Source organism: Myotis lucifugus, unplaced genomic scaffold (assembly GCF_000147115.1).
Source record: "Myotis lucifugus unplaced genomic scaffold, Myoluc2.0 scaffold_27, whole genome shotgun sequence".
NCBI lineage: Eukaryota > Metazoa > Chordata > Mammalia > Chiroptera > Vespertilionidae > Myotis > Myotis lucifugus.
The window spans coordinates 3,592,753-3,612,994 of record NW_005871075.1 but is presented as its reverse complement, the minus strand read 5'-3'; the positions used below and the strand labels follow the sequence as shown (position 1 = coordinate 3,612,994).

At 43.2% G+C, this 20,242-nt stretch overlaps 1 protein-coding gene across 5 annotated transcripts in view; it reads right to left on the bottom strand.

Moving 5' to 3' along the window:
* Nucleotides 1-20,242, bottom strand: part of WASHC5 (WASH complex subunit 5) — a 62,439-nt gene that overhangs the window by 19,772 nt on the left and 22,425 nt on the right. For all 5 annotated transcript variants that reach the window (XR_002828622.1, XM_014453679.2, XM_023751933.1 and 2 more), the window contains 14 exons: nucleotides 19,510-19,676; nucleotides 19,358-19,433; nucleotides 17,992-18,102; nucleotides 16,881-17,021; nucleotides 15,758-15,838; nucleotides 12,279-12,380; nucleotides 10,876-11,055; nucleotides 8,673-8,797; nucleotides 6,529-6,691; nucleotides 6,046-6,148; nucleotides 5,878-5,957; nucleotides 2,804-2,907; nucleotides 1,717-1,846; nucleotides 154-250 (listed from right to left, as the gene is read on the bottom strand). Coding sequence is in view for 4 of the 5 variants with exons in the window: in XM_014453679.2 (XP_014309165.1) it covers nucleotides 154-250; nucleotides 1,717-1,846; nucleotides 2,804-2,907; nucleotides 5,878-5,957; nucleotides 6,046-6,148; nucleotides 6,529-6,691; nucleotides 8,673-8,797; nucleotides 10,876-11,055; nucleotides 12,279-12,380; nucleotides 15,758-15,838; nucleotides 16,881-17,021; nucleotides 17,992-18,102; nucleotides 19,358-19,433; nucleotides 19,510-19,676 (1,660 nt within the window). In the remaining variant the exon portion in view is untranslated. The remainder of the gene's footprint in view (nucleotides 1-153; nucleotides 251-1,716; nucleotides 1,847-2,803; nucleotides 2,908-5,877; nucleotides 5,958-6,045; nucleotides 6,149-6,528; nucleotides 6,692-8,672; nucleotides 8,798-10,875; nucleotides 11,056-12,278; nucleotides 12,381-15,757; nucleotides 15,839-16,880; nucleotides 17,022-17,991; nucleotides 18,103-19,357; nucleotides 19,434-19,509; nucleotides 19,677-20,242) is intronic.

Here is a 20,242-nt window from a genome sequence, read left to right as displayed (position 1 = left end):
GCATTAAGTTTCAGAGGCCCAAAGATATGGATTTTATAAACATAGATTTAATTAAGAAAATATGTGACATAGCATTCTATACAAAGAGCTGTTTTGTTAGTTATTGATCTATTGATATTGCTACTTATTGCAAATAATAGATTCATCTCATACCTAGGTTTTTGTTGTACTGAAGTTTTGGCAATTGAGCGATCAGAAATAGAAAGTTGACAACGGGGAAGTAGGGTAGGCGCTTGGTTGTTATGTATATCTGGAAAGAGAAAGGTACAAAAAATGGATGTTTTTTCACATTGCACAACACTGCAGAACACATTTATAAATGGAAGGGTTCCTTTTTATTTCAATTTCCTTTTCAGACCACCTAAAACTAGGATGTTCCACTAATTTGCTGCCTTCGGAGTTTATTTAACATCACTGGATCCCCGAAAACATAAATACCTACATAACAATTAGCCCCCTGGGGAAGGAACATTTTTGCTTAGAGATTAACGGCTACTCCTCCCTCCTCACAATCCTCTGAATGTCATTAACAAAGGGAGGGAGGAAAAGAGTGATGAGCAGGAGTGGGATAGAAAGGAAAGCAAGTACAATAGTCAAGGCAAAGCTGGAGGGATGAAGGGAGGACAGAGGGAGGGTGGGGAGGAGGCAGAAGGAAGGAAAGCTCCACAGGGCTGCGCGTGGCAGGACACACGCAGAAAGCAAGCAGATGTCTCCTGTCATTTGCTGAGCCCTGGGCAGTGTCACAGAGCAGTCTCCCTCCCAGCTCACCTGGCAGGAGGTAGATACTTAGCCCTCTCCCTCCCCCCCAGCAGCCTGAGTACAGAGACACGTTCTGGCTGGGGAGCAGGGCTCTACTCAGACTGCCTGGCTCCACACTAACTAGTGAGGAGCCCGGGGACGTGATCCACCTCTGAGCCTCAGGTTCCTCACCCAACAATGGCATGTTTCATAGAGTTGCTGTGAGACCGAGATCGACTGGGACAAGATCCACTGGGACGAGGAACATGATCCGCCTCTGAGCCTCGGGCTCCTTGCCCAACAATGGCACGTTTCAGTGCTTGGTCATTGTAAGTACTCAAAAAATGTGAGCTGCTATCTAGGGTCATAATCTTTTAACCAAAACACCCAGGGGATCATACAGATTTCAAAATTTCACGTTATAGGTTTTACCAAGGTAATATAGGGCTAGATAACATCCTATAATCAAAGTCATCAGAACATGAACGTTCACAGGAACAGGTGTTGCCACCAAAGGAGATCTGATACCAACTTGTGAGAAAACGTCCAGTTCTCAGGGGACTTCGGAGGTCGGGATTGCAGGGGCGTTAGGAGCCCCAGGCTACAGCTGTGATACCATCAGACACAAGCAGGAAGGATCAATGCCACCATTTGGTTGCAATTCAGGTATCAAACCCTGGACAAGCCTAAAAGGAGTCTCTTACAGACAGAGCCCGTTTTGCTTGTTAAGGAGCTCTGGCAAACACTATCATCTGAGTCCCTCAGCCAGAGTCAGGCAGGAAAGGTGTGAGCACACCCTCCTGTTACCTGTGGGAAAAAGGAGCTCAGAGGGGCGGGGACTTGAGTGAAGGAAGGGAGGTGCTGGGATCTGAACCCAGGTTCTCCCAGGACTTTAGCCCAGTGATCTGCTACTCGGGCCAAAGCGCCTCTGTGGACCACGTGTCTCCCACCACACCATTATACATTTTAATCATCAACCTTATTTAGTGGGTTGTGAATGCCAGCTGCCTCCAAGTAGGCTGTGATTTCATATAAGAGTGTGTTATCTTCTTTGGGGTAAGGCAGGGAGGGGTCCTGGTAGTGGGCTTCGATGTCTGCTAGGAGAGCCCTGTGTGGAAGAAACACAAAGCAGTGATACATGTTAGAAATATACGGAATTTTACAACAGTTAGTACAGACTATGATGTAATCTTTCAGGGCCTCAGTGTCCTCCTCTGGAAAACGAGGGCTTGATCCTTCTCATTCTCCAGTGCCAGGCCTGCGATTGGGTATACATGGAAAATTTAACCTCAAATTGCTTTATCTTCTGGAATTCACCCAGATCAAATGCTTTCACCACTCAAGTTTTGTGAACTGACTGAACTGTTTGACCAAGAAGCAAGAATTACTTAAGTAGGGAGCTTGGAATGAGAACCACTCATTGGAGAAGGACTGTACCCAGGATGTGTGCCCAGAGCCACGCCTCGCAAAGAAAACACTTCTAACTGCCCACAGGATGCTCAGTGACTCAGTCCTGTGGACAGCCAAGTGGGGGTTTTGGTAACAGTTGACCCTCGAACAACATGTGCAATCGGAAACCCATGTATAACTTTTGGCTCCTCAAAACCTAAATACGAATAGCTTACTGTTGACCAGAAGCCTTACTGATTACATACACACTGATTAACACATTTTGTAAGTTGTATGTATTATATGCTGTATTTTTAAAGTAAGCTAGAGAAAAGTGTTAAGAAAGTCATAAGAGAAAAAACACTTATAGTATTTATTGAAAAAAAATCTATATTATAAGTCGACCCAAACAGTTCAAACCCATGGTGTTCAGAGGCCAACTGTAATTGCTTTCTCAATCTGTGTAAGTACCTACTACAGTGTCTGGTATGTGTTAAGTGATCAATATTTGTTGGTTGAAGAAATGAGTCCATCAAGAAAAAGACACACACACACACACACACACACACACACACAGGAAGCAGCCTATTCATGCAGAGACCCTTCTTACCCAAAAAGAACTTAACGTTTCGAGTAGGTACGGAAGAATCGGGCTCTTTCAAATGCTGGCACTTACTTATTGAGATTCTCCAGGGCGGCTGCCAGATGTTTGGAGTCAAATCGACAAGAGTAATTTAATTCGTTGGCAATCTGTTGTCTCAGAATCTGCATCTGTCCCACCTGTGAACAAGCCAGAGAAAGAACAGGTGGGGCAGGTGGGCATCTCAGCGACGGGAAGGAGGCAAACACTTTTCACTGGAGGGTCACAGGTTCTACAGGAAAATGGGGGGACTGCCTGGACTGGCTCCCTGCTGAGAGCAACGTCACCCCGATGGAGCACAAGAGCCCACGCCAGGAAACCGGATGGACTCCAGTGTGCCGACCTCAGCATAGCCCCGGGTCTAGTATTCTGCAAAGGGGCCCGGTGATGCTCAGTGTCCATGGTTAAAGGTGTCTGTTTTGGAGCTCTATGTTTGCTCTTTGGGAATAAGTTCTCCAAGTGTAGTAGCTGCTAGGAGCAGCCCTACCTCCTTTATTTGTCCTCATCGAAATAAGTGCTCAGGATGCCATTCCCTCGAATACTCTAAAATTTGGTGAATATGTGTTCTACATCACTCAGGATAAACATCATGTAATAATCTAGGTTAAAAAATAATAATCCACATAAAATCTACCAAGAAAGTCCCCTAACGATGCTACACCCAAGTCTAGGGGTCCTTAACCTTGTTTTTGTACCTTGAACCCCTACTGGAATGTGGTGAAGCACACAGACACTGTCTCAGAATAATCTTTCATGAGCACAAAATAAAGCAGATAGGATCCTGGGAGCCAACTGTACCCAAAGGTAATTACCAGACTATTAAAAACAGATTGGTGAAACAGTTATGTCAACACAGTGCATCAACCACTGTAATTCCCAAGGAACAATGAGGTGATAGAAACTACTTAGGGATCTGGCTTGAGATAGATTTCAGCCTGCTCCCATAAACTTGTTGGCATCATAAAGACAACAGCATAACTTTCTGTGCCAGTACGTTTCTCATGTTCCATTCTAGGAGAGGTATCCCTAAATGGTTAGTGATGGGGAGCGGAGGGGCAGGAGGGGAGGCTGTTTTATAAAACAGCAACAACAAAGGGGAAATGAACACATTTACTCTGAGTTGTTGGGAGCAGAAAAAAATTAAGAAAAAGAGAGTGGCCTTCTCTACAAACAAAAAGACAAGTTATCATTTAGATAAATGAAGCTTGTAACAGTTACAGTGTTAAAATGACCTCAAATGTATTACTTTCGACCATTATTCTAACCAGACTATCATTCTACTTGGGTGAGGAAAATAAAAGCCTTTGTAAAAAATGCTATTTATAAGTGAGAAACCGTTTGTTACAGAAAAATATTACTTTAAAGTCAGAATAGGGCAAGCCAAGAAAACAGTGGGTTCTCTCAAGCCACTCAAAAATGTGCCTCCAACCTTGTATCTGGCCCATCTAATTCCTTGCTTAATTCCAGATACTCAATGTCAAGGGTTCCCTTGAAAGTACCAATCTAGAAATGGAAACAAATAAAGTCAGTTTAACATAACTTGTTCTCATTTAAAGCACACTGAATATCGGTGACCAACACTTTCTCTTTTTGGTGCTTACTTACTCCAAGCCTTTCATACAACACTGGAGCTCATTCTACCCATTTAATTGCCTATTTAGAGATATTTGGATCATCTCTTTTGCCATGATTTCTCTAGAAATACAGCAGCCACTAGCCACATGTGGCTATTTATTTAAACTGATTTAAATGAAATAAGATTAAAGGTTCGGTTTCTCGGCCCCCCAAGGCACGTTTTAGGTGCTCAACATCACAACACGTGGCTAGTGGCTATGGTCACTATTGAACAGCAGGTTATTTCCAAGGTGACAAACTTGTCCCTGGGGCTTTAGGCAAAGGTCACTAAGGCCCAATACTTGGCTACTGCAGAGTCACCAGCTATGACAACGAACCGTGGTCCGTAACAGACAGTGGCCTTCGAACTGCCTGGCCACCAAGCAGAACACGCCCAAGCCTTCCCCGAGAACCCGTCGCCTCCCTCGGCTCCCACAGACCGACCTCAGGCCACTCCTCACTCTGCCCAGGTTTTCCCACGATTAGAAACTCGGCCTGAGAAGCTCTCAGTATTTGAAAGTCACTTGGTGACGGAACATCAGGTTTCATAACAAGAGGCCAAAGGCTCCTAGTGTTGCCTATTCTGTTTGTTTCTAAATTAAACACACACCCATAAACAACTCACTGAAATGATGGGAAATACATTGTGAGTTTGGCCAAGACAACAATGAGTATTGACTCAATGAGCAACTTCTGTCACTGGGAACAAGAGAATGGAACTTTTGCAAATTCCTATGGCATTCTAGGCTTTTCCTTTATGGGACACTTTTAACCATGAATCAGTTTTCCAGCAGGAAATCTAGCAGACAGACTGTCAATAGGTATTCTGAGGAGACAGGCAGCGTTTCCTTTAACTTTGTGTCACCCAACAACTGACGATGCTTTGTACATAACGAGTGCCAGGAAAGGGCTGTCGAATGTCTCGGGTCATCAAGCGACAAGAGAAGGACACTGGGAAGACTCAGAGCGCCCGTCACAGTGCCAGGCAGGAGAGCAGAGAGCGGGTTCCACAAGCTGATTTCCATCCAGCAAATTAATCTCCTCATTTCACTTTCCCGTTCATTTCCAGGGACACAGTGTCCTATTTGCAGTGTAAGGACGCTTTATGCCCCAGAGAACCTGGCTTTTAACATCCATGCAGACAGAGGGGAAGGAGATAAACGATCTGTAACCGGACAGAGCAGTCACGGAATGGACGTTTTTGTGAGATGGACGATTAATTTCCCATTTCCTGTGTGAAAGCACTTCTTGCCAAAAGGCATTTCAGAAAGAAACAGATTCCTTGAGCAAAAAAAACCCACAGGCCAATAAAAAGCATAGTGAAGAACAGCCCCAAGAGAGGAAGATAAAGAGACAAACAAATTACAGAAATAATGACAAATTGAAGTGTTTTTGTTTTAATGACAAAAGAAGAGTGGCTTTCTTTGAGCAGTAAAATTATAAGAAATTAATAATTAAAAAAACACAGCATTATCACCCTTTCTTCCACAACATACCTTCATTATAGCCTCGAGATAAGCTGTCCAAATCTTCTGTGTTTTGGCAATGGCGGAAAAATAAATTTTATTCGAATTGGCTGAAAGGTTAAAATATAATTTTCTATTTAGTGAATTTGGAAAGGTTACAGTGTTATCTGCAGCTCAGGCTAGTTTCAGAACACTTACCTACAATGCTTTTGAGGGGGCTGACAGCATTCATGAGGGTTTTTAAAGTATCCTGCACAGTTTTGTCTCTCATGATAATTTTCTGAAACATACTGAGGAAATTCTAGAACAAGAAAAAGGCAAAATCAAAGAACCAAATATAATGAATAAGATGAGCAAGTACTCCAGTTACCTAATCGTTCAGTAGCACACAGACTGGCCCACCTCATACCACGCTGTAAGGAGGGTCACGAGAAGCAGCTGCCTCCGGTTCCCATCAGAAACATCCACTTTTGGGAGGAGCTAGTTGCTGGCTTCAATGAGAAAAAGTCTTATCTTCCCAAGATGAAACTCACAAAAACCATCTGCCCACAAAAATACTATGCTGGCTGCGAGATTCTAGTTGCTTCCCGTCCTTACATACCTACCGGAGTTTCATACACGTCAGTAAGGGAAAGGATGAAAGGAAAGTGGAGTGGCCCACTCCCGTCTCGCCGAGCTCACCTGGAGCTCCTTCACGATCATAAAGCACAGCAGCCTGTCCAGCCCGTTCAGCCCGAAGGTCCCCAGCGTGGTCTGGATTTCCGAGAAGAGGCGGCTGCTGGTCACTTCTTGGTGCGTTTTCATGTCATACCATGTGTTCAGCTGGTCGATGTGACATGTCATCCTGCAACACAAAACACACCCAAAGCCCAGAAGCAGCTGAGTCATCCTTAAGAGATGGAGGACTCCTCGGCTTTGGGGCATCAGACATGGAAAACAGCGGGGACATGGCTCGTGCTGAATAACCTCTGCCTGCAGGCACCCAGCGTATGCACCTTCACGGCGATGCCTGAGGGACCAGGGCGGTGCACTGCACTGCACCCCCTTTTCCTGCCCTACACTATGTCGCTGGTTGGGCTGCTGCTTGGAGTCATGCCAAGAGGACAAGGTTAGACTTGGGTGTCAGGCTGGAGGACTTTAGGGCCCGGGTGTCTCTCCATGGGGCCTATCTTTAAATTTCCAGAAACTGGGGACAAGTCATGTATTATCTGCACTTTGGTAAGAAAGAAACTTTGAATCCTATGTAACATTTGAGAGTACAATGACAAGCCATTTCCTCTTTCTCCCAGTTCTGGTAGCAACAATGACTTCGTTTAGACTCAGGAGCGTGACCATGACGATAAGCAGCCTTTTGCTGAGCACTTCTCCCAGGCCAGGCGCTGGGCAGAGCTCCTCCCGTGTGCTCTCTTTTTCTTCCTCATGAGAGGAAGTGGCCCATTCTCTACAGGTGAGGTAACTGAGGCTCGAGAGGCCTGATTCCCACACCACACTCTCAACCACCATTTTAACGGTTCCACACGTGGGGCCGGGACCTTGAATCACTGGTAGACTATGTTACAAGCAGATGGCCAAACCCACTCCTGGGGAGTCTGACTTGGCAGGTCTGGCATGGATTCCCAGGCCCGGCAATTTCACACTCCACACATGACGTGCCCAATTCTAAGAACCAGAATGCGACTTTACCGAAATGGAACTTGGGAGGCAGTGAGAGCCACGAGGGCTGGGAGATGTAACTCTGGAAGTAAATGAGAAGAGTGAGAGATTTCCAGAACTGCACACGGAAATCTTTCAGGCTTCGAGGTGTGCCCTCCATTGCCCAGTGCTGGCACTTTGTCACTCACGAGGCTCCCAGCACTGACGATCAAGTCAACACTTGACCTGAAAGCCCCTATCGTGCTTAAACCCTCTGTAACTATTAGTGTGGCATCTGGGGGTAGTTTTCTAGAAAGGATTCAGTGATGAACCCGTGGGCACCAAGAAAGGAGGAGCTAAAAAAGGTTTGGATCAATTACTCTTAGACAACACTCATTTCCGATGGGATTTTTGGATTAAGTTTACATATTGACAAGGGCAGTTTTGATTATCTAAGTTTTTGTGACTCTATAAACTGTGACTCACTGCATGCAAACCTATGTGCCTATGTGGTCTGCCCTTGATCGCCACAGGACTTAAGAGCTGGTTCCTGGTGTGTATTCTGGGTCCACCATTTACTAACTCTGTGAGATTTTGGGCAAGTGACTTATCTTTTCTGTGCCTCAGTCACTTCATTTTTAAAAGGGAAAGAGTAACAGTGCCTACCTCATAAAACTCTTGTAATGAGTAAGTGAAAGAACGCAGATCATGTTCTGGGAAGAGAGCACAAGGTAAATGCTCAGGAAAAGGTTAGTTCTTGCTATCAAAGGTGCCTTGGTACAGGCTAAGAAACAAGAGGGTCAGGGTCATCTTAAAAGGCCAGGATATGAACCGACAAGTGCAAGACCCTGTGGCTGGAATGTGTGTGTGTGTGTGTGTGTGTGTGCGTGTGCTCGTTCACGCACACACGCTACTAGATACAGAGAAGCAATTTGTAATTTAAAAAATAATTTGATATATTGGGATGTCCACTGGTCCAAGCAAGTAGAATGTTAAATGGGGAGCAAGAGGAGCATAGGTGGCCAAACAAACCTTAGGGTTGTTTTGATCTCTATCTCTTTGGACTGAGGAAAATACGTAGTCTCAAAAAAGTGAATTTCAATAAGCAATGCTGTGACCTCAGTATATGCAACATATGTGTAGACTTCGATCGTCCCTGGTGTTCAAGGCCAGTGGAGTTCAGATGCACCTACTTTGGGTCTGTGATCCGCAAGATTTCTCTGCAGAGCCGACCGATAAACGTCACAGACTCATCCACAGGGGTAAACTTTGGTATTGGAATATGAGTGGACTGGTACATACTTTGCCAGTCTTGAATCTAGAAGAAAAAAACAAATATTTGGTACATCTTTGACCAGGTAACCTAGTTATGCTTTTCCCAAATCTAATCTAATAAAAGAGAAACATGCAAATTGACCGTACCTTCACCACGCCCAAGCCACGCCCACCAGCCAATCAGAGTGACTATATGCAAATTAACCCAACCAAGATGGCGGCCGGCAGCCACAGAGCTGGAGCAAGCAGGAGACTTGGTTTCCCCGGTGATGGAGGAAGCCAAGCTTCTCGCCTGCCCTGGCCGGCTGTGGCCTCTGCTAAAGGCAACAAAGTTTCAATTATAGAAGATAAATAAATCCCAGATACCTGCTTCCAGCCAGCCTCCACTGGGAGCTTGGGTGGCTGGGGGCCGTGGCCAGCCTGCAAGCAGCCCTCAGCCTCTCACCCAGACTGGCCAGGCACTCCAGCAGGGACCCCCACCCTGAAGGGGGTGTGGCCAGTCTGAAAACGGCCCTCAGCCCCTCACCCAGGCTGGCCAGGCACCCCAGTGGGACCCCCACCCTGATCCAGGACACCCCTCAGGGCAAACCAGCCAGCCCCCACCCATGCACCAGGCATATAATAAAAGGGTAATATGCAAATTGACCCTAACAGCAGAACGACTGGGAATGACTGGTCCCTATGACACACACTGACCACCAGGGGGGAGATGCTCAATGCAGGAGCTGCCCCCTGGTGGTCAGTGTGCTCCCACAGGGGGATCTCTGCTCAGCCACAAGCCAGGCTGATGGTTGCCAGCACAGCAGTGATGGCGGGAGCCTCTCTCGCCTCCTCAGCAGCGCTAAGGATGTCCGACTGCAGCTTAGGCCTGCTCCCCGCTGGCAAGTGGACATCCCCCGAGGGCTCCTGGGCTGCCAGAGGGATGTCTGACTGCCAGCTTAGGCCCAATCCCCCGGGGAGCGGGCCTAAGCCAGCAGGTGGACATCCCCCGAGGAGTCCCAGACTTCGAGAGGGCACAGGCCGGGCTGAGGGACCCCCCTGAGTGCACAAATTTTTGTGCACCGGGCCTCTAGCAGCTTTATAAGGATAATGTTACATAAAGAGCGACAATGAGTGCTCCTTAGTTTCAAAAAGGAAACTTTTAAAACTGTGTTAATAGTCATTCCAAAATGCCATATATAACATTTATTAAAAAAGAAACATTTGTGAAAAAGTAACATGAATGAGGATAAGTAAGAAGAGACACAGAGACATCTGGCTTTTGGCTCATGAGCTAACACATGTCAATGTAATAACAAAACCCAAAATATCACAAGGCTGGAAGATATTTAATGTTTCAATGCATGAATCATCAATTCTCTAATTAAAAGCATATAGAGTAGCTCCTTGCTAACTACTAAAATCTAACTTCTCAGCTGTGATACTTAAGAATTTGGTGCTCCTACAACCCAATTAAAAAATAGGCAAAGGACTTGTATAGACATTTCTTCAAGGAAGATATAGAAATGGCCAAAAAACACAGGAAAAGATGCTCAAAATCATTAGTCACTTGGAAAATGCAAATCAAAACCACATGAAATACCACTTCATACCAATTAGGATGGGTATAATTTTTTTTTTTTTTTAAAAAAGAAAACAAGTGTTGGCAAGGATGTGGAAGAATTAGGCAATTAGAACCCTCAGATATTGCTGGCGGAAATAAAAATGGTGCAGGCACTGTGGTAAATAGCTTGTTGGTTCATCAAGCTACATAAAGAATTACTATATGGCCCAGCAATTCCGCTCTTAGGTATATACTCTGATCAAACCCAACTGACCTCTAAGTCTTCTGAATTCTCGATCACTTGAGTTATAACAATGATAACAAATGGATTCATTCTGCAACCATTTAATCTTGTTTTCTCCATAGGACAGTGAACTCCCAAAGGTCAGGTATCATATAAACCTTGAAACCCTCACAGCTCCTATAGGTACTCTGGATATTTGTGACTTTCTAGTGCTTACTGATTTTAGTCACTGTTTAAATAAACTTTCTTGTTGGCATTTCTGAAGTCTAGGATATGTATTTTAAAAGTCAGAAATAACAAACACAGTCAAGAATTTAAAAATACACTTAGATACCTTTGTTCGTAAGAAATTATTACATTCCTGCTCGACATTGTAATTTATAATACGAGATACTTCTTCCTGCCAAATCTTCAGAGCATAAATGTTGACATAGTCCTGTATGTATTCAAAAGAGCGGTGAAATCCGTCCATGGTCGCTCCCAATTCTTTCAACTTGGGCATCAATTCACTTGGCTGTGCAAAAGGGGAAACACAAATTCTATCATATTGCAGGAGGCTGTTAACCACTAATATCCACGCTGGACTTTAAATGATCCCCTAAGAGACCACACTGATAGTTCAAGACGCCTTGGAAAATGCTCATTTCCTACTCATCTAGGATCAGTGGTAACCAAGGTCCGACATTCAGCAAGGAATAGATTTCATTCACCTGGGAAGGAAGCCTCATACAAAAGAATATAAAAAATTAATGTTGATTTCTCACACATCATTTGATGAGTATATCTATCTTAAAACACTTCAACTATTTTAAACTGAATTTCCTGATGTGAAAAGTACTATATATATATATATATATATATATATATATATATATATATATATAAATAAATTTCAGGCCTATTTCTTTTTTCTCCTGAGAAAAATGACCATATTCCTTAATACATTCAACAAATAAAAACTTACTTTCTATTTGCTTTACGATTAAGTTCTGTATCTAGAAGAAGTAACTCTGGATTACAAACATCAGTTCAATTCTTAAATTAGGGGTTCAGCCCTGGCTGGTGGCTGAGTTGTTTGGAGCATTGTCCCATACACCAAAAGGTTGGGGGTTCAATCCCTGGTTGATGTATGGGAGGCAACCGATCGATGTTTCCCTCTCACATCAAGGCCTCTTTCTCCCCCTCTCTCTGTCTCTCCCTTCCTTTCTCTCTAAAATCAATAAAAACATATCCTCAGTTGAGGATTAAAAAAATATTAGCGGATCAACAGGTAAAGAAAAACAGGACCGATTTTAGAAAGGATTTATTTATTTATTTATTTTTTTTAAAAAAAATATTTTATTGATATTTTACAGAGAGGAAGGGAGAGGAATAGAGAGTTAGAAGTATCGATGAGAGAGAAACATCAATCAGCTGCCTCCTGCACACTCCCCACTGGGGATGTGCCCACAACCAAGGTACATGCCCTTGGCCGGAATTGAACCTGGGACCCCTCAGTCCGCAGGCCGACGCTCTATCCACTGAGCCAAACCGGTTAGGGCGGATTTTTTCATAATATGAATACATTACCATATTGGATCAAAAGGCACATCTATTGATTGTACTGAAAATCAGCTATCAGATATATGTTAGGAGGAAGGGTCTTGTTCACAATAGTTAAAAGTGATGCTCTAGTCCATTTTTTCAAACTGAATAGACAGCAAGAGAAAGGACAGATGTAGTTTGGTCATCTGGTACCTTGGCTCGAGGGTTGAAGATCAATCCCCGATGAAGAGCAAAAGCAACACGTTTAACGAGCTCTTTCCTTATCCCGTCTTCCAGCAACTGTTTGGGATCCACCTGGGTGAAAATCGAAGAGTAATTAGCGGCAGTGAGAAAAAGCCGGGTCCCCAAGCCCAGAGGAAAGAACTTCCAGTGGAGCGCTTTCCACCTCTTTTCTAAAGGAGTGGGACTGCTGTCCCTTCCTGTCCCTCTGTGATCTGCTCAGTAGGACGGAATTATCAGGCCTGTCACCTCTTTAGGATCTGGTTTACCTCAGTAAAACTCATGATAATTTTACAACATGACGTTTCAAAGGTGGTGGGTGGGTATGGAAGTTTCAAATTGTCTCACGTTTTAATCACTTCATTACAAGTTAAACTTCCTTTTCTTATCACCAGGAGGGGGCAGAATAACGGGTCTGCAATTGAAGTCAGTGCGTTTTTCCTCTGGATGTTACCTCAGGGCCTCTACAGCCATATGGGCAACTCAAGGTTTAGGTTGGATGCTCTGCAGATGGAACAATTCTCTCTCCTTTTAGCACCCTGGGAATGGTGTTGGAAATTAGGAGATAAAATATGAAAGAAAATCTGTTCCCTAAGCGTATTTTGCTGATTCTTTTTTTCTGTAATGAGAAAGCTTTTGTTATTCCCCAAAAACAGTCTCCTATCAGACCGGTAAACATTAAATAGCTTCACGGCATCCTTTGGATTCCTTGAGACTTGTCTCTCTTTTTAATCTGTAAAGAATCATTATTTCAGAACGTCATAAAGGTAATTGATGGGTTCCATCTGCATTTGGTTACGTCTAAACTTCAAGGAAGATAAATGCAATGAAAGCTGCGGAATTACAAAAGCCAGAATAACATGCTGCACGACAGCATGGCTATGCAATCAGCAAAATCCAGACTGGGAGAATACCAGTCGAAGGCCTGGGTTCTTCAATAGAAAAAAAGAATAAAGAAACCTGGAGATTAAAAGAGACGTAAAAGACATGATATATATATTTTAAATGTAAACTATAGCGTCGAGAGATTTATTTTTGGATAATAAAACTATAAACAGAGAAACTGAAATTAGGTCAGAGCACATGAGGGGGAGGATAGGTGTGGGAGCTGGCTAAATTATGTGTCTTGACTTAAGTGTTGGTGAAAACGAATGATATTTACCTTATAATAATCTACTAAGCTATACAATTGTTTCTGCAGCTTTTAATATCTATGCTTTATTTTATAATAAAAAGGTAAATTATAAATAAATATAAACAATGAGAGTAAAATCAAAGAAGTAACGTGAAGTTTTCAAAGAAACATTCCTCATAAGAACAGGTTTGATGAGAAGTTCAATGTTTTCAGGAATCTAAAGGTCTCCAATGGACCTTCCCGTTCTCCCTAGATTTTCACTCATCTATGGAGTGTTCACAGCAGAGAGAAAGCCCCCCTCACACACCCCGTCCTCACCTTTCTAACCCTTCCCCTAAAGGGAACCATTTTAGCAACAGGGAACCATTTTCATATGGATCTTCCAGAACTTTCTCTATTCATTTATATACATAAATATTTGCCCTTAAATGCATATTTAATTTTAAAAATCTAAATGGGATAACACACACACACACACAGAGTTCTGCAATTCACTGTTTTCACTTTAACTCCTGGAAATCTTCCAGTGGCAAATTCATTTTGAACGGCAGCAGGACCATCCATAGCATGAGCACACCAGGATGTATTCTCTTACCATTAAATACTACTTAGATTATCACTCTTTTGGGGGCTAACTCTAACAATGAACACATATCGCTGTGTACATCTCACTTGCTTTAAGTCATGACTAAAGTGAACTGCTACTTTTTACAAGTGTCTGAAATAGATCCTTCACATTGGGAGGTTCCAGATCCGTAAGGGGCCTGGGCTGTCAGACTGGCAAAAACAGTCGTCTCCTGGGTGGGATGGGGTCAGGACGATATGCCCTCTGCTCTTATTACCTGAAAGTGTGGGGCAAATGATTTACACCTTTCTTAAGCAGCCTTTGCTTTGATAATTAGTGCTAAATGTTAGGTTTTATTACATCCTTCTTATAAGGGTCACTTCACATGTAAGATACTTAATCTGGTCCTAGGATTTATCACTACTTTATGGATTAGTCAGAAGTGGTAAGCTGCATGTATAATTTCGCCATATCAACTGAATTCAACTGGCATCAGGACTAAAGCATGTTTAACGGATTCTATTAATACTCCAAGGGTAAATGTATTTCTTTTTTAAAGCACTTCCAGAGATCGTAAGTTCCATATCTCTTTAGGTTCATTTCCTCTAGTTTCTTCGATTTTATTAACATAAATGTTACCCTGGGTATTCAATAGCTTTACACTTCATTAAAAATCAGAAATGTTCAGGTTTTACTGCTCTCAGATAAACAGAAAAGAAAATGAAAGCACCTTGAATATCATTAATCTCAGGATAATAAACTAGAACAGCAGTGAGATACCACTTTATACCCCGTGGGCAAGCAAACATTAGAAAGTGGAAAATAACAAGTATTGGGGAAATGTGGGAGATACAGAGAGAATGGTCATTTCAGAAGGCAACCTGGTAGTATTGAGACAAATTAAGTATAAATTAAGGCATGTCTGACCCAGTGACCCACTCTGGGCATGTAGATTTCAGAAATTCTTATACAGGTCTGCAATGGGGACATGTTCCGAGATGGTAAAGGGGGGGGCACAGGTGAGACCCTGGGCAACACAGGTGTTTGCCCTCAGGCAGTGGTTACGTCAAATGTGAAATCAGTGCAGCAGTTAGAAGTAACCAACTACCTGACCCACAGCAACGTAATTTATTTCAAAAGCAATACCAATGAGAAGAGGTGGAGAAAGAATCAGAGACAGAACACAGTAATTTAGGTAAATAAAAAACACACATGCACTCATAAAATAACACCACATGCTAAAAAGGATACTTGCATGTTTAGGGACAGAAACCAAACATAAAGAGTGGGCTCTGTGGGTACCCAGGAAAAGAGAAAGAGAAAAATAAGAGACAGCTTACATGCATCAGTGTTGACAATGACCTGCTAATGACAATAAGGTAGGATGACCTCAGCTCTCTGCGCCTGGTTACAATATAAAAATACTGAAAAGGAAAAGGAAGCGGCAGAAAGAGAGAGGACTAGCCAGCTATTTTGTCTAAGGGCACTAAACTATTTTTTTTAAATTATAAAGTCAATAAAATGGATTTTTCTTAGATTTAAGTAACTCTTGGGTATTATGAGAAATAAAGATTATAATGCTCTCTCTTCCTCCATCAATACATGAGTAATATAAAGCTCAGAAGCTGAATGTGAAACAGCAGGCACACACGGGAATGATGTCATTCCCTGTTCCCCAAGGGATAAATACCACATTCATTCAAACTAAGAGTCTCATGATGAGGACACACAGACCAGCATCAAAGCCGTTACCTTGATGATGCCGACCAAAGTCGTTTTCATCATTAAGATGCCTTCAGTGAAAATGGAAATCGCATGTGTCAGCTTGGCAACCTTTAACAAAGACAAAGTGGTTAGTGAAGCACTTCAGATAAAAGACCCACCGTTGGTAGGGGAAGGTAAAATAATTGGCCGACGGTCCTGGAAATGGGCAAAGACAACTGGAATGAGCGTGTAGCTTTAGGACCCCCGTGTGCACGTGTCCTGGTCAGAAATGAGGCTTCGGGGTGTCCCTGAGAGACATCTTGGAAAACTGAGTCTGAAGACATTAAATAGTTCTTTAAACTTTGACCCACTGTTTTCCCTTCTTTGGGCCTCAGTTACTCATGCACAAAATGGGGGCAGGACTCAATGACATGGATGATCCCTTCCAAGTAGAAAAGGCTCGTGGAGACTCTACGCAGGTATCTCCCCTTACTGCCGTCTACATTGTTTTCAGGCAACACCAGGAGACGCTGATCGGGTAGACAGGCGCTATGTTGGAACAGATGTGGCAATCCCAAGCTTGGAATCTAAATTTATGGTATATAAATTTATGGTATAATTGTGGAGCTGTGTCAGAGGGTGTGAAATTGACAATGGGATGAATGTGAGGACCCCAGGCAGCACATTTCAATTTTCACTTGATTTCACTTTTCAGGGAGAAAGAAAAGCAGAGGTGTTTGAGAATAATGACCTCAGAGGCTGCTTAACTACTGAGTGGACCCCCGAGTCTGGCTGTAGGCCATGGTTAAACGACCATAGATTATTTCGAGCCACTGGTTGGATGTAAAAGCAGGGATCCGAACATGAAAAGTCTAGGCACTCTAGCCCCGGGAGACGAAGGCCTGATTCACCAGGACTACTCTACAGAACAGTGATCAGCAGACCCCCACCTCCTCTGAGAATACTCAGGCAGGCAAGGCCTCACTGACACCAGGACAATGCAAGAACTTAGGAGGCACTAAAATAGCAAACGGAGTTAGCACTGAGTGTAGGAACAAACAAATCAGAATTGGTCTGGGGGTCCCAGGGATACGGCGGGTGACACAGACCTGTGATCTTTCATGGTTTAGGTTTTAAATATCGAAAGGCATGAGTCAAAGGGACAAGCCACCTGGTATCGTGGGCCCAGCTGGGCGTAGTCCCTCAGCTTGTCCTTGTCCAGGCGGGTGGGCACCTCGATGATATCGTGGGTCTGAAGCTTTATGATCTTTAGAAGAGAAGTAAACATGCTTTCTGGAATGATCTGCAAAACCTTTAAGGAAAGAGAAAAGACGGAAAACAATGAAGCACCTCTTTCCTTTTTCTTAGCTGATAAATGCTCTGACAGCAAGAAGGGTACCAGTGTGTCAAAGCCAGCTGTCTGCAGGAAGGGATGCTGAGGGGCTTAAAGGAGCTTTTTCAATACCTGCTCTCAGGCACAGGGCTACGCCCCTCCAATCTTGAACTGCTCACAGGACAGAAAGCTAATCCTCATAGAAACACTACAGAAAATGTAGCTTTTTCACATCACCAACTTTTATTTATTTTTACAGGCTGCTGGATACCTTTAATTAATTAACTAATTAATTACATTTATTTTTCAATTACAGCTGACATTCAATACTGTATTAGTTTCAGGTGTATAGCATGCTGGATATTTATATAACTTACACAGTAATCCCTCTGATAATTCTAGCTCCCAAACAACTATTACAACATGATCAGCCATATTCCCTGTGCTGCACCATGACAAGCTTTTAAAAGACTGAGGTTCTGAGACGCTAAGTGACATGGCCAGAGACCATTCAGCTAGTATGTGACACAGGTCAATTTCGAATCCAGGCCTGTGCTGCCTCATAAGTTCTTGAAACAAGGACCAGAGTCCCTGAAAACGTTATGTTCGGACTAGGACATGCTGGATCTAGATCTGGCTCCTTTTACCAAGCGATGCTGTGACTCTGAAGCCACTATAGTCTGTTCCTCAGTTTCTATGTCTATAAAACGGAAGTTGAAACCACCCGCATTTAAAAAATGGGAATGGAAGTTCTTTCAAAGTGAAGACACACCTGCACATCCACAGTAACAATACGCTGATTCTCAGCCACTGCAAATTGCTGGAATCAAATACTAACAAGGGAAAGAGACGTGGGTGGACTTTTTATAGGGGCCCAGACATACTTTTTGTATTTAAAATAGCAGCTACTTTGCCAAGAAAAATGATACAGCTTTGATGCACTTCTTACCTTTCTCACGTAGGACACCAATTCGCCCGAATAATACTGAGACACGCTGAGAAGGTCAGGGCTGTTGGCTTGATTAATGCGGAGAAGGGGCAGGTCAAGGGCAGAGGCGAGCTGGAAGAAAAACGATAGGTCTGCCGTTTCCCTGTTTCGGAAAGCCCTAGAAGTCTCTCTTTTTCCAGAGATCGTGACATATAACAAAGCTCCTGGGCTTTACCCAAGAGAGAGCAACAACTGCTGAGCTTTTCAATGTCATTAACAGTTTCTGACATGGATGTAAGTTTAAACAATGAAAGTCTTTGGCTGCAGCAGGGGTTCTCAAACTGCGGTCTCTGGACCAGCAGCACCAAGAGCACCTGGGAACGTGCTGCAGAGGCCAGTTCTCCTGCCCCACCCAGACTTCCTCAGTCGGACCTCGGGGTGAGGCCCAGCGATCGGTGTGTGACACCCCCCACCCCAGGGGATGCTCATGTGCCCTCAAGTCTGAGAGCCACTGCGCTAGAGGACGGCTGGTCCTCTGGAAAGCAGACGTTCTGGTGGAAGGACCCTGCACTGAGTCCACGCAAAGCTGTCATGCTGTGAGACGTCGTTATTTATGTCCCTCTCAGAAAGAAAACCTGCCCAGTGGCTCAGTTGGTTGAGCTTCATCCTGTGCACCGAAGGATTGCTGGTTCAATTCCCGGCCAGGGCACACATCTGGGTTGTGGGTTCTATCCCCAACCGATTGATGTTTTTCTCTCACATCAATGTTTCTCTCTCTCTCTCTCTCTTAGCTTGTCCTTGGTGATGATTAAAAAAATAAAACAATATTTTTAAAAATTAAATTTTTTAAAAAGAGAAAACATGCTGACAACTAAACTATGATGTGCCATCGATGATAAAACCCATCCCCAATGACAGAGATGTTAAATATGAAAGAAAATGCACCTCAGAATTCATATACATGGTAATTCTGTCAGAAGACATTGCGTAAATTACTTGTCCATTTATCATGATCTGATATTACCTTGAGAGCAAGGCCCATGCAGAATTTTTAAAAAATGAATCAGTAAAAGGATCTAATTTACATCCAGGGAATAAAAGACCCATACGGTTCACATTTTTAGTATACTGGTAAAACTACAAAATCTATTTCTTCATTTAAAAATAATTTTCTGGAAGATGCTCCAACTTATTCACACTGCCAGTGCTTCTGGCACTTTTGAAACCATGCTCTCATAGAAAAGCTGCTAACGATTTCCAGTCTATAGCTATACTTAAGATTATCCAGCTTTCTACAAGGATGAAATGTTGGGCTGAATGAATGAGGTAACAATGAAGGCCACCTCTCCTTGTGGCTGAGAATGTGACCTCACTGGTCTCCGCTTACCTTTAGGAATGTAGCTCTGAGTTTGGTAACCATGGACGGGTTTACCCTGATGCTCTCTTGCATGATAGACGTGAAGCTGTAAAGAGAGATAAATGGTAAGAAGCCATTCACAGTGGTTTCTTCAAGGGCAGATGTCAGACTCTCCACATTACCTGTCAATCAACTGCCAAGCGAAAGAAAGGTCGCCCGCGATGTGCATAGTGATCAGCACCTCCTCCTTAATGTTAATGGTTCGGATCATTTGGTGCAGGAACTTGCGAGTGTCAGCGAGAAACTGACACACCTGCAGATTTGATTCCAGCTGGTGAAATTCCTGAACCTGTTACAGAAATACACGTCCTTTTAAAATCCTGAATGGCCTCTACGGAGTTTGCTTTTCCTTGAAAACACTTCAAATAAAGCACACTACTAATGAAGAATTTCCTGGCAAATTTTTAATTTCAAATTATAATTTCAGGAATGTGTAAGCCAGGTCATAAACCCATGCGAAACTTTCTAGGGTTAGAAACTGAGCGGGACTTCTTATCCTGTAAATATATGATTGATATCGTGAGTGACTACTCCCATTTCCAGTTCGGAATCAATAAACACGTACTGGAAATCCTCTTAATTCTGAAGATTTGCAGGGTTGCTAAAAAACAAAGCAAGCTCCTTCACAACCAAGGTGCTGGCACATGGCATTATTAAGTTCCTTTGATGTACTCTTTAAAACGAAATAATGATTCCACCGTGTCCCGAACTTTAATGTATATAATTCAAGGGGCCTGGGCTACATGCCAGATTAAATAACGCAAAAGATAAAAAGCCATCCGAGTTTTACAAAGTTGTTTATAGTTATACCACAGACTAGAAAATCCAAAACAACCAAATAAAAACAGTACAAGT